This window comes from Chiloscyllium punctatum, chromosome 24, assembly GCF_047496795.1.
Source record: "Chiloscyllium punctatum isolate Juve2018m chromosome 24, sChiPun1.3, whole genome shotgun sequence".
NCBI classification, from domain to species: domain Eukaryota; kingdom Metazoa; phylum Chordata; class Chondrichthyes; order Orectolobiformes; family Hemiscylliidae; genus Chiloscyllium; species Chiloscyllium punctatum.
The window spans coordinates 85,916,654-85,929,775 of record NC_092762.1 but is presented as its reverse complement, the minus strand read 5'-3'; the positions used below and the strand labels follow the sequence as shown (position 1 = coordinate 85,929,775).

Here is a 13,122-nt window from a genome sequence, read left to right as displayed (position 1 = left end):
TGTTTCTCGTTCTTATGTTCATGTCCTTGCTTAACATTCCAGATCTTGAAGCTTCTGAATCCAACAGTAAACCTTTCCGCACCACCCTCCCGCCCCCCCCCCCCCCCCCCCCCCCCCCCCCCCAGCCTTCCACACTACATTGGCTGAGGACGTGCTGACCTTAAATGGACAGTGAAGTGAATCAAACTCCGGGCTTTCCTGGCCTACATGACTCCTCAATCATGACTATCACTGACCCACCCACCTTGGCCAAGGTGTTGGAAAGCCTCAGCGGTTCAGTATTTCCCAAAGGCAATTCTGAATCCACCAATCTGCAGAACTCCATGTCAGATTTTCCAACAAACTGCTCATTCACAAGGAGCCAGTCCCCAGCTGCCAGGCTTTGAGAAGGGGGCAGTCGGATTTGGGGATCTCCCCTCCCGATCATGGGTTTGAAATTCAGTCACTGAACCACTCTGGAGTGACTGTTCTCTAATTGACCTGACGGACAGCTCTAACTTTTGACTCATCTCAAAGCCAAACGGAAAGGAGAGCAACAGACCTGATAAGCGACTGAATGAATCAAAAAACAGAAAGGAGAATGAGGGACAAGGGGCACAGGTGGTGAAGTGTTTCTAAGCAGCAGTTGTTTTTTTAACAACAAGCATTTTCCGAGTTTTCAATGAATTCAAGATCGATGCGCAGGCAGGAACTGCAGTGTGCGCTCTGGGAGTTTTAGACATTGAGTAACACCTTGGAGCCTTGGATTTCAGAAATTGCAGGTGAAAAGGTCAGGAAGGGGCTTTCACTCTGACCCCCTTGGCACTGAGGAGATGTGGAGAGGTGCCCAGCCTGTGCCCTGCAGCTGAGAGATGAGGGGGCATGGTCGGGCAGGGAGCTGTCCCTGGCTTGCACCACGGGCGCTGGTTCGTCTGGAGAGGGGATCTGTGGGCTACCTGAACCTCTGTGTGTGTGTCTGTCTGTCCTCAGAGGAGAGCAAACTGGCCGCCGAGACCCTAGAGGAACTGGACTGGTGTTTGGACCAACTGGAGACCCTGCACACCAGGCATTCTGTCAGTGAGATGGCATCCAACAAGGTGAGCTGACCGAGCTGGGTGAGGGGGTTTGGGGTGTGAGGGGAGGGGGGGCAGTGGGAGGCACATGCCTGGGCGATCTGTGCAATCGAGGTCAGTAATCAGCATCGTCCCTCTGTGGGCTATCAGCAAATCACCCAGTAACCAGACCAAGCCACCCAATAGTGGAGCACCCATAGCCAGGGACCGGGCGACGGAGGGAGCTCCTGTCACAGAGAGTCAGACTCTCCTGGGTCAGAGCAGACTCGGGCCCAGACACAGAGAGAATAAATTCTGCTGGTGTACGACTATCTCTTTTTCTGACAAAGACGAGTCGCTGCTTCAGCCTCCCGCACCATGTACTGAGGAAGCGCTGCACTGTTGGAGGGTCAGTGCTGAGGGAGCACCACACTATCGGAGGGTCAGTACTGAGAGAGCTCTGCACTGTCGGTGTGCTGGTACTGAGGGAGTGCCGCACTGTCGGAGAGTCAGTGCTGAGGGAGCACCACACTGTCGGAGGGTCAGTGCTGAGGGAGCGCCGCACTATCGGAGGGTCAGTGCTGAGGGAGCACTGTATTTTTTGGGATGAGACCTTGAACAGAGGATCTCTCCACCCTTTGTAATGAATTTAAAACATCCCCTGGCCCTGAAAGCTGAGAAGAGCAGAGAGGCATTTCCTCAAATCCAGTATTTGTCCTTCAAACCACAGCCACATCCTAACAATGAAAAGGACTGATCAGTTTCCCTAGTGCCTCTGTGTATCAAATCTCTGGTTGCTTTTCTCCTTTTCCTGGTCTATAAAATGCTTCGCGGTTTGTCACCAAGATGCAATTGGGTTAATATTCATTCGAAACTTTCTGTCAATTGATGAGCAAAGGTCAGACAGGCTGGAACTCCACTCACTGGTGTTTCAAAGAATGAGAGGTGATCCCATGGCAACATGTCGGATTCTTAAGGGACTTTACAGGGTCAATGCTGAGAGGATGTTTCTCCTGATGGGAGAGTCTAGGACCAGAAGGTATAGTCTCAGAATAAAGGGGCACCAATTTCAGACTGAGATGATGAGGAATCTCTTCTCTCCAGAGGATTGAGAGTCTGTGGAACTCCTTGCTTTAGAGAGCTGTGGGGGCAGAGTCCTTGTGGATATTGAAGGCTGAAATAGATTGATTCTTGATCATTTGGGGAATCAAGGGAATGCAGGGAAAAGGCAGGAAAGTGGACATGAGGAATGTTGGATCAGCCACAACCATATTGAATGTTGTAGCAGGCTCGAGGGGCTGAATGGCCTACTCCTGTTGCTATTTCTAATGGCCTGTTGGAGACATAATGGTGGAACAAGTTGGTCCCCAGTTATCCTGAAGGTTGCTGTGAAAGCTTCGTATCCTGAACCAGTCCAGGGGAGGTACAGTGTCACACACTCCCAAGCCTCCCCCAAATCAGGGCAGCAAGACCAAACACCCCCTGCCTCCGTTGTTTCCCTGTTCAGCCCATGTGCTCGGAAGCACTGGGAAGCTTAAACCCCAGCAGTCAGCCTATTGACCCTCAACATCCATGTGGGTGAGAGCCCCGGACTGGGATTGAAATCCCCCACATCCATCCTTCCCCTCCCCTCCCCCAGCACTGCCCATGTTTCCCTGTCCCCTGAACTAAGGCAAGGACCAATCTCTGAAGACAAGATGCAGTTAGGAGTTCCCAGTGGAAATGTCGTTGGATTTCAGGGTTATTGCAGAGCAGAGGGAAGCCATTTGGCTCATCATCTCTGCACAGGCTTTGTTTAAAGCTCATTCATGGGATGAGGACGTCACTAGCCATTAGGAAAAGAAGCAGCCATCCTCACCTGGTCTGACCTATATGTGACTCCAGGTACACAGCAATGTGGTGGACTCTTAACTGCTCTCTGGGCAATTAGGGATGGACAATAAATGCAGGGCCTAACCAGAGACACCCTTATTCTGTGAGTGAATGTAGGAAAAAAATAAGCATCTATAGAGAGAGAAACAGACTCAACATTTCTAGCCAGTGACCCTTCTTCAGAACTGATAGCAGGTGGGAAAAGGTGATCCAAATGTAGAAGGTGTGGGAAATGTGGTCTATGTGTAGCAGGTTTGAGGTTAAAGAATGAGCACTGTACCTCTGTGGAGATGGAGCCCAGATAAAGAGACAAAAGGATGGAGGATAATGGAGGCCATGAGTGGGTGAGAATGGATTGGCTTTGCCAATATCATGACACAGCCTTGAGGTGTGGGGGTGGGTAAAGGACATAGAGGAGAGTGTTCAAATTCTAAAATCATTGTACTGTGTAATTTGCCTATCTCAGGAATGACTCATTTGTATTAGACAGTTCACATCAGGATATGTTCAATTCGAGGAATTTGATCAGAAACTGTGAGGCTGATTACTATCCACTAAAATAAGCGAAAGAGTTGGCTTAATGGTTGTCTAAGTATGAAAAATATATTTCATTTTGTGGGTTCCATACAATGGGAATGAATGGAATGAAGATTGGATCATGGGATTTCTGTGGTGCTATGTTCATATGGATTTGTATAAATGGGTCTGAATTTGATGGGATTTGTATTCATATTGATTCTGTGGGGTGCAGTGAAGGGGAAAGGGTTCGGATTATTGATGAGGTATTAAAGTACATGTTTTTGTCCAGTTTATGCACCACAACTATGACTATATTTCAAAGACATCTTAGCTGTTCTGGGTCTTTTTATTTGTTGGGTTTCTTTGCAATGGCAATGAGCAAGAAGAGGTTTGATCCATTGTGACTTCATACAACAGTTCTGGATGTAAGTTTGCTGACTGAGCTGTAAGGTTCATTTTCAGATGTTTTGTCACCATACTGGGTAAAATCATCAACGAGCCTCTGGTGAAGCACTGGTATTATGAACAGCTTTCTATTTATGTGTTTAGGTTTCCTCAGGTTGATATCATTCCCTGTGGTGATGCCATTTCCTATTCTTCTTCTCAGAGGGTGGTAAATGGGGTCCAACTTGATGTGTTTGTTGATAGAGTACCAGATGGAATGCCATGCTTCTAGGAATTCACTGAGCAACCTGAGGAAACCTAAACACATAAATAGAAAGTGGTTCATACCACCAGTGCTCCAACAGAGGCTCACTGATGATGCTACCCAGTACGGTGATGAAACGTCTGAAAATGAACCTTCCAGCTCAGCGAGCAAGCTTACATCCAAAACCTCAACCTGAGCTACAAAGTTTCTCAAAGCTCATTTACATAACAGCATTAATAGAATGTAGTGGATGCTGTATACAGTGGGAATGACTGGGGGCTTCTATAGAATGGAAGTGAATAGGAGTGGATCCATCGTGTTTCAGTGGAATGAGAAGATATTTGATTCACTGATATTGGATTTGATTGGGGCAACTGTGAAGTAGTTTAATCTATTAGGATTAAGATATATGTGTGTGGCTAATATGTTTGTTGAGGAGATACAGAAATTTGCTTGAATAAATTGACTGAACTGCATCTGCTTTGTCAGTAACAGTGTCCCAATGTGGGAGCTGTCAGAAAATGTCTTTAACAAGCAACTCCACTTCTCTCAACAGTTTAAGAGGATGCTGAACCGAGAGTTAACCCAGTTATCCGAAATGAGCCGTTCAGGAAACCAGGTCTCGGAGTTCATATCCACAATGTTTTTAGGTGAGTATGTACAATGCTCGGAATCTGCTTGCACATGAGTGGCTCACTGTTTAACGTTTCCTCACCTCTCAGCTCGTGAGTTCAAGTCCCCCACACTAACCCCCTGTACTCCAGGTGGACACACGGAGTGCAGTACCAAGGGAGTGCTGCTCTGTTTAAGGATCCAGTTTCTAAATGACAAACGGAGGCCTCATCTGCTCCTTAAGTGGATGTAAAGTATCCGATGGTCACTATCTTAATAAATCCAAGAAGTTCTCCATGGTGCCCTGACCACGTTGTTTGTGAACGAACAGACTACCTCAGCTCATCTACTGCTGAAACTATCATCCACGCCATTCTTACCTCTGGACTCAACCATTTCAAAGCACTCCTGGCTGACATCTCCCCATCCACCCTCCTCAAACATAAGGTCATCTCAAAGCTTTGTGACCTGTGTCCTAACTCACATCAAGTCCCATTCACCGAGCTCCTACATTGGCTGCTGCTCAAGCAGCACCTCCATTTTAAAATTTTCATCTCTGCTTTCTATCACTTTCCTGTCTCTCTAATATCCTCCAGCATCACGTGTCTCCACAATCTCTATATCACCTGCTGGGCCTTTGGGTGCCTAGGCCCTAAAACTCCCCTGCAAGCGACCGTCTCTTCCTCCTTTATTCACTCACGGGACATAGGCATTGCTGGCTGAACCAACATTCTATTACCTGTCTCTCGTTGCCTTTTGAGAAAGTGGAATGAGCTGCTGCAGGAAAACCCACAATGTCCTTGGGGAGGGAATTCCAGGATTTTGACCCTGTGATAGCGATATATTTCCAAGTCAGGATGGGGAGTGACTTGGAGGGGAGCTTGCAGGTGGTGGTGTTCCCATGTCACCTATGTCCTTCTAGATGATAGAGTCCATGGGTTTGGAAGATGATGTCTAAGGAGCCTTTGTGAATTTCTGCATCATAAACTAAGAAAGGGAACTCTTCCATGTTTAACCGAGTCATACGGAAATAGACCCTTGGGTCCAACTCGTCCATGCCTACCAGACATCCCAATCTGACCTTATTCCATTTGCCAACATTTAGCCCTTATCCCTCTAAACCCTTCCTACTCATATACCCATCCAGATGCCTTTTAAATGCTGTAATTATAGCAGCCTCCTCCATTTCCTCTGACAGCTCATTCCACACACGCACCACCCTCTGCCTGAAAAGGTTGCCCCTTGGGTCCCTTTTAAACCTTTTCCCTCTCATCGTAAACCTATACCCTCTAGTTTAGGACTCCCCTACCCTGAGAAAAAGACCTTGTCTATTTACCCTATCCACGCCCCTCATGATTATATAAACCTCTATAAGGTCACCCCTCAGCCTTCGGTGCTCCAGGGAAAAAAGCTCCAGCCTATTTAGCCTCTCCCTCCAACCCCGGCAACATCCTTGTAAATCTTTTCTGAACCCTTTCAAGTTTAACAATGTCCTTCCCAAGTATTCTAAAAGGAGCCTAACCAGCGTCCTGTACAGCCACAAAATGTCCTCCCAACTCCTATACTCAACGCACTGACCAATGAAGGCAAGCATGCCAAACTCCTCCTTCGTCACCCTGTCTAACTGCGACTCCATTTCCAAGGAACTATACACCTTCACCCATGGGCCTCTGTGTTCCGCCACTCTCCCCAGGGCCTTAAGTGTATAAATTCTGTCCTGGTTTGCCTTACCATAATGCAATACTTCACATTTATCTAAATTAAACTTCATCTGCCACTCCTTGGCCCACACCCGATCTGACCAAGGTCTTGCTGTATTCTGAGATAATCTTCACTGTCCACTACGCCACCTATTCTGGTGTCATCTGCAAACTTACTAACTGTACCTCCTAAATTCACATCCTAAATCATTTGTATAAATGAAGAAAAGCAGTGGAGCCAGCACCAATCCTTACAGCATGCCCGCTGGTCACAGGCCTCCAGTCTGAAAAGCAGCCCTCTACCACCACCCTCAGTCTCCTCCCTTCAAGCCAATTTTGTATCCAATTGGCTAGTTCCAACCTCTGAGAAAGCGTAGCACACATACATAAAGCTTACATTTCAATCAGTCTTTTCTGACACTCTGTTTTATCAGTACCACAGTAGTTATTCCTCAACTCAACTTTCAATTCTACTCAGCTTCAATTATTTTGTGCCACACAATTTTGCTACTCTCACCTGTGTTCACACCCTGTTAAAACTCTTTGCCCCCCTCTTCTGTTCAGTCTGTGTCATGACTGTAATAGTAAAACTCCTTTTCCTTCCTCTCTACAATCAACAGGTTTATAAAAAGAGGATAGTGGTGGAATACAGGAACATAAAACTAGTGATGCAATTTAATCAGGTCATTGCAGAGCTGGCAATGGGTTCATTTCTGCAGGGATAGTATTGAAAACCAGAATGGTTTAATCAATGGAGTCTTGTGGAGTCATTGTGAACAGTTCTGATCCATGTATTTTGAAAAGGAAGATGCAAAAAAACTGCAAAAGGAACTGAAAGATTATAGCTATCATGAAAGATTGATCAGGATTGGATTCATTTCTTGAGAATCACGAAGGAGTAATCAAACAAAGATCTTTAAAGTGACGAAGGGATTTGGCAGATGGGATGTACTGTCCCCCTGAGATGGGTTAGTTGCAGGTGGGGATGTTTGATCAGGTGGGAGGGTGTGGGACGGGTACGCACTATCTCACTGTCTCCACCCAATTAAGTTTGGGGCGCAAGAGTTTGTCAACAGCCTGCCTGGTGCGAGGTGAGGCCCTTAAGTGGATCATTAATGCCTTTTCCTGTCCCTGCAGATTGAGTCAGCAATGAGGTCAGGTCTTACCAAGAGCAGTGAATGATGAGTGAGCCTTCAAAGATTTGCCTAGGGCCTTCTGGGAGTCTGAGGGACCTGAACCTGGGAAATGGGCCCCTGTTGAAGCCCCTAATCCCCACCACAAACCCCACCTCCAACACTTATCCAACTCTCCTTACCTTTGACCCAAGCTCCTCAGCAATGCTAGACATTAGTCTGTGTGCTATCCTGCCAGTACCCACTACTTGGAATGGCCAGGAGTTCTCATCGCATTGGATTTCCACCCTCAGAGCTCCGAATCCCAGGAATGGCTCAACCCTGGCTTTGAACTTGGAATCCCAAAGTTCCTGGTCAATATTCCATTGGGAAATTCCACCCCCCCTCCCAGTTCCATAGGCTTGTGTGATTGTAATTGAGTCTGACCTGAACGGCAGGCAGCATGATCCACAATGATTTGTCTCTGGTCATTTTGTATTTAATTGTTGAATCTCTCTTTCCTGCTGTCTCTAGACAAACAGCATGATTTGGATATATCACAGTCAAGTACGAGAGAGAAGCTGGAGCCCATGAAACAGATCAGTGCTCTGAAGTACAGTACAAGTGTCGTCTCCGTGGATGTTCCTCGCTTTGGGGTCAGTTCGAACCAGGAATCTGAGCTAGAGCAGGTAACAAAGCAAACAAAAGTTTTATTTTAATAGTTCATCTCAAATAGAGAATTATAAATGGGATATGTCGGGGTCAGTGATATTTCAGCTTAGAATAAAGCTCCCTCACACTGTCCCCCATCAAACACTCACAGGACAAAGGCAGCACGGGGTTAGCTACAGAGTAAAGCACTAACTATACCATCTTGTCAACATCATAGTCTTTGTAGAATATTTGCTTCTTGCACAAATGTCTATCTCAGTCTTTACTCCAAACTCAATGCCTGACACTAATGTATCCTTCTCGTTACAATTATATGAGATTTGAACCAGGTGGCTCACAACTTTGTGCCATATTTGATCTGAGGTGAGATATTGAGCCATCACTAAGACTGCCCCCTTCTACCTCCAGATTATCCCCGACTACATCTCTGCCTCAGCTCATACACTGCCATATTCTCTATGATGTCTGTCTTCTCTCTAAACTCCGTTGTTCCATTTCACATCTGGCTAACTTTCCACGTTCTCTCTCAAACTGAGGCTATCCAGAATTCTCTTGCTGGTGTTTACTCACACCAAGTCCCATCCACCCTCTGCCTTCAGCTGACCGATCCTCGCTGGCTCCTAGTGAAACATCACTGCAATTTAAAAAATGTTCACCATTGCTTTCAAACTCCTCCATGCTCTCAGACCTGTCTAGCTGTAATCTCCTCTGGGCACACAACCTTCTGAGATTTCCATGCTGCTTTATTTCAGGTCTATTGAACATCTCCAATGTCTGTCACTCCACCATTGATGGCTATTTGCTCAACTCTAAAACTGGAACTCACCTTGTTGATCTTCTCCACATCTCTGTGTGTGTGTGTGTGTCTCTCTCTGTCTCTCTCTCTCTGTCTGTCTGTCTGTCTGTCTCTGTCTCTCTCTCTCTCTGTCTCTCTCTCACTCTATCTGTCTCTCTCTCGGTGTGTGTGTCTCTCTCTCTCTCTCTCTCTCTCTCTCACTCACTATGTCTGTCTGTCTGTCTGTCTCTCTCTCTCTCTCTCTCTCTCTCTCGGTGTGTCTCTCTCTCTCTCTCTCTCTCGGTGTGTCTCTCTCTCTCTCTCTCTCTCTCACTCACTATGTCTGTCTGTCTGTGTCTCTCTCTCTCTCTCTCTCTCTCTCTCGGTGTGTGTGTGTGTCTCTCTCTCTCTCTCTGTCTGTCTGTCGGTCTCTCTCTCTCTCTCTCTCTCTCTCTCTCTCTCGGTGTGTGTGTGTCTCTCTCTCTCTCTCACACTATGTCTGTCTGTCTGTCTGTCTCTCTCTCTCTCTCTCTCTCTCTCTCTCTCTCTCTCTCTCTGTCTCCCACTTTAACTGTCTTTGACTAAGGTTTTAGTCACCTGCCCTTCTATTCCTTTCTCCAGCTTGTGGATAATGTTCCTGCGAACCCAGCTGTTAAAGTGGGAATACAATTTGTTGAAATTGCTACTAAAGTTTAATTAGTCAGTGGGCTTGGTGGATTGAGAAACAAAAGTCACTTTCACTCTGTAAAACAGAACCACCCAACATCAACTGGGCTTGTTTTGTCACAAACATTCTTGCTTCTGTAATAAAATGCAGGCACCTGCATGTCCTAATGTGCCTCTTCAATGTGTTATGGAGTCATGAAATCATACAGCATGGAAACAGAGCCTTTGGTCTAACCAATCCATGTCAAACCTAATCCCAAACTAAACTAGTCCCACCTGCCTGCTCCTGGCCCATATCCCTCCAAACATTCCTTATTCACGTACTTACCTAAGTGTTTTTTAAACATTGTAATTGTGCCCACAACCACCACTTCCTCAGGAAGTTCATTCCACACGCGAACCCTCTGTGTAAAATATTTACCCCCCAATGTCTTTCTAAAATCTCTCTCCTCTCTCCTTAAAAATGGGACTCCTTCATGCTAAATCTCTGCATGTGCAGTTCTCTTAGATTCAGAAGCATTTTGGTGTGTTCACTGTCTGTCTGGAATCCTTTAAGAGCTGCAAGTCAAGCAGCTGTTGAGTAAACTCTGACATGGTGTGAGTCCACACATTAGATATTGTGGCTGTGGTCACTCATGATTACAGCATCTTCCCTGCTTTGTCCATAACTCTTTCTGAAAATCACAGAGGGGGTGCACTTGACATTTGAAGTGTGACAGCAAGGCAAGACCGATCAAAGAAACTGTGACAAATTATATAATGTATATATTCAGATGTGTATATAATATGTATAATCAGAGAGTTGTGAGTCCGTGTCCTCACAGTGATTACTAACCAACTCTGACTTATCCACTTCTAGGAATTGTCAAGTATTAACAGCTGGGGTTTGGACATCTTCAAGGTGGGAGAATATTCCAACCACCGACCATTAACTGTTGCTATGTACGCCATCTTTAAGGTAAAAGGAAATCTCCTTGAAAATGTTTTTTGATTAAGTATTTTGGAGCCCACTTGGTTGTAAAGTCCCATGGATAATAGTTAATTTAAATCAGGAGGTGAGAGTAGAACATAGAATATGACAGTGCAGTACAGGCCCTTCAGCCCTCGATGGTTCCACAGGGCAGCGCAACAATTTGAAGCCAATCTATCCTACACTATTCTATTCTCGTCCATATGTTTATCCAATGACCATTTAAATGTCCTTAAAGTTGATGAATCTACTACTGTTGCAGGCAGTACATTCCATGCCCCTATTACTCTGAGTAAAGAAACTACCTCCGACATCTGTCCGATATCTATCACCCCTCAATTTAAAGGTATGTCCCCTCATGTTAGTCATCACCATCCAAGAAGAAGGGCTCTCACTGTCCACCCTATCTAACCCTCTGATTATCTTGTATGTCTCAATTACGTCACTTCTCAACCTTCTTCTCTCTAATGAAAATAGCCTCAAGTCCCCTAGCCTTTTCTTGTAAGACCTTCCCTCCATACCAGGCAACATCCTAGTAAATCTCCTCTGAACTCTTTCCAAAACTTCCACATCCTTCCTATAATGCAGTGACCAGAACTATACACAATACTCCAATTGCGGCCACGCCAGAGTCTTCTACAGCTGCAGCACGACCTCATGGCTTCGAAACTCAATCCCTCTACCAATAAAAGCTAACATACCGTATGCCTTCTTAACAACCTTATCAATCCGGGTGGCAATTTTCAGGGATCTACGTACATGGACACCGAGCTCTCTGCTCATCTACAATACCAAGAATCTTACCATTAGCCCAGTACTCTGCATTCCCGTTACTCTTTCCAAAGTGAATCATGTCACAGTTTTTAGCATTAAACTCCATTTGCCATTTCTCAGCCCGCTCTGCAGCTTATCAATGATCCTTTGTAACCTCAACATCCTTTCACACTGTCCACAACTCCACTGACCTTACTGTCATTCGCAAATTTACTAACCCATCCTTCTCTGCCCTCATCCAGGTCATCTTAAAAAATGACAAACAACAGTGGCTCCCAAAACAGATCCTTGTGGAACCCCACTAGTAACTAAACTCCAGCATGAATAATTCCTGTCAACCACCACCCTCTCTCTTCTTTTGGTTAGCCAATTTCTGATCGAAACTGCTAAACCACCCTCAATCTCATTCCCCCATATTTTCTGCAGTAGCCTACCATGGGGAACCTTCTCAAACACCTTACTGAAATCCATATATACCGCATCAACCGCTTTACCCTCATCCACCTGCTTCTCAAAGAACTCAATAAGATTGTAAGGCATGACCTACCCTTCAAAAAGCCATGTTGACTATCCCTAATCAACTCATTCCTTTCTAGATGATTATAAATCCTATCTATTATAATCCTTTCCAACACTTTACCCACAATCGAAGTAACACTCATTGGTCTATAACTGCCAGGGTTGTCTCTACTCCCCTTCTTGAACAAGGGGATAACATTTGCTATCCTCCAGTCTACTGGCACTATTCCTGTAGATAATTACGACATAAAGGTCCAAACCACAGTCTCACCGATTTCCTCCCTGGCTTCCTAGAGAATCCTAGGATAAATTCCATCCGGCCCAGGGAACTTGTCGATTTTCACACTTTCCAGAATTGCTAATACCTCAATCCTGTCTAGTCTAGTAGCCTGTATCTCAATATTCTCCTTGACAATATTATCTTTCTCTAGTGTGAATACTGATAAAAAGTATTCATTTAGCACTTCCCCTATCTCCTCTGACTCCATGCACAACTTCCCACTATTATCCTTGATTGGCCCTAATCTTTCTCTAATCATTCTTTTATTCCTGATATACTTGTAGAAAGCTTAGTGTTTTCCTTGATCCTATCTGCCAATGACTTTTCATGACCCCTCCTGGCTCTTCTTAGCTCTCCCTTTAGGTCTTTCCTGTCTAACTTGTAACTCTCATGTGCCCAAACTGAACCTTCACGTCTCATCCTAACATAAGCCGCCTTCTTCCTCATGACAAGAGATTCAACTTCTTTAGTAAACCATGGCTCCTGCACTCGACCACTTCCTCCCTGCCTGGCAGGTACATACTTATCAAGGACACACAGTAGCTGGTCTTTGAATAAGTTCCACATTTCAACTGTGCCCATCTCCTGCAGTTTCCTTCCCCATCCTATGCATCCTAACTCTTGCCTAATCGCATCGTGATTGCCTTTCCCCCAGCAATAACTCTTGCCCTGTGGTATATACCTATCCCTTTCCATCGCGAAAGTAAACATAACCAAACTGTGGTCACTATCACCAGTCGTTGTGCTCACCTACCTCCAAATCTAACACCTGGGTCAGGTTCATTACCCAGTACCAAATCCAATGTGGCCTCACCCCTTGTTGACCTGTCTACATACTGTGTCAGGAAACCATCCTGCACACATTGGACAAAAACTGACCCATCTAAAGTACTTGAACTATAGTATTTCCAGTCAATATTTGGAAAGTTAAAATCCCCCATAACAACTACCCTGTCACTCTCCCTCCTATC

The 13,122-nt window shown here is 45.5% G+C and overlaps 1 protein-coding gene across 9 annotated transcripts in view; it reads left to right on the top strand.

The window, feature by feature from the left end:
• LOC140494794 (3',5'-cyclic-AMP phosphodiesterase 4C-like) overlaps positions 1-13,122 on the top strand; it is a 332,319-nt gene that overhangs the window by 299,888 nt on the left and 19,309 nt on the right. For all 9 annotated transcript variants that reach the window (XM_072594393.1, XM_072594394.1, XM_072594392.1 and 6 more), the window contains 4 exons: positions 970-1,076; positions 4,628-4,721; positions 8,030-8,184; positions 10,468-10,566. In XM_072594393.1, the coding sequence (XP_072450494.1) occupies positions 970-1,076; positions 4,628-4,721; positions 8,030-8,184; positions 10,468-10,566 (455 nt within the window). The remainder of the gene's footprint in view (positions 1-969; positions 1,077-4,627; positions 4,722-8,029; positions 8,185-10,467; positions 10,567-13,122) is intronic.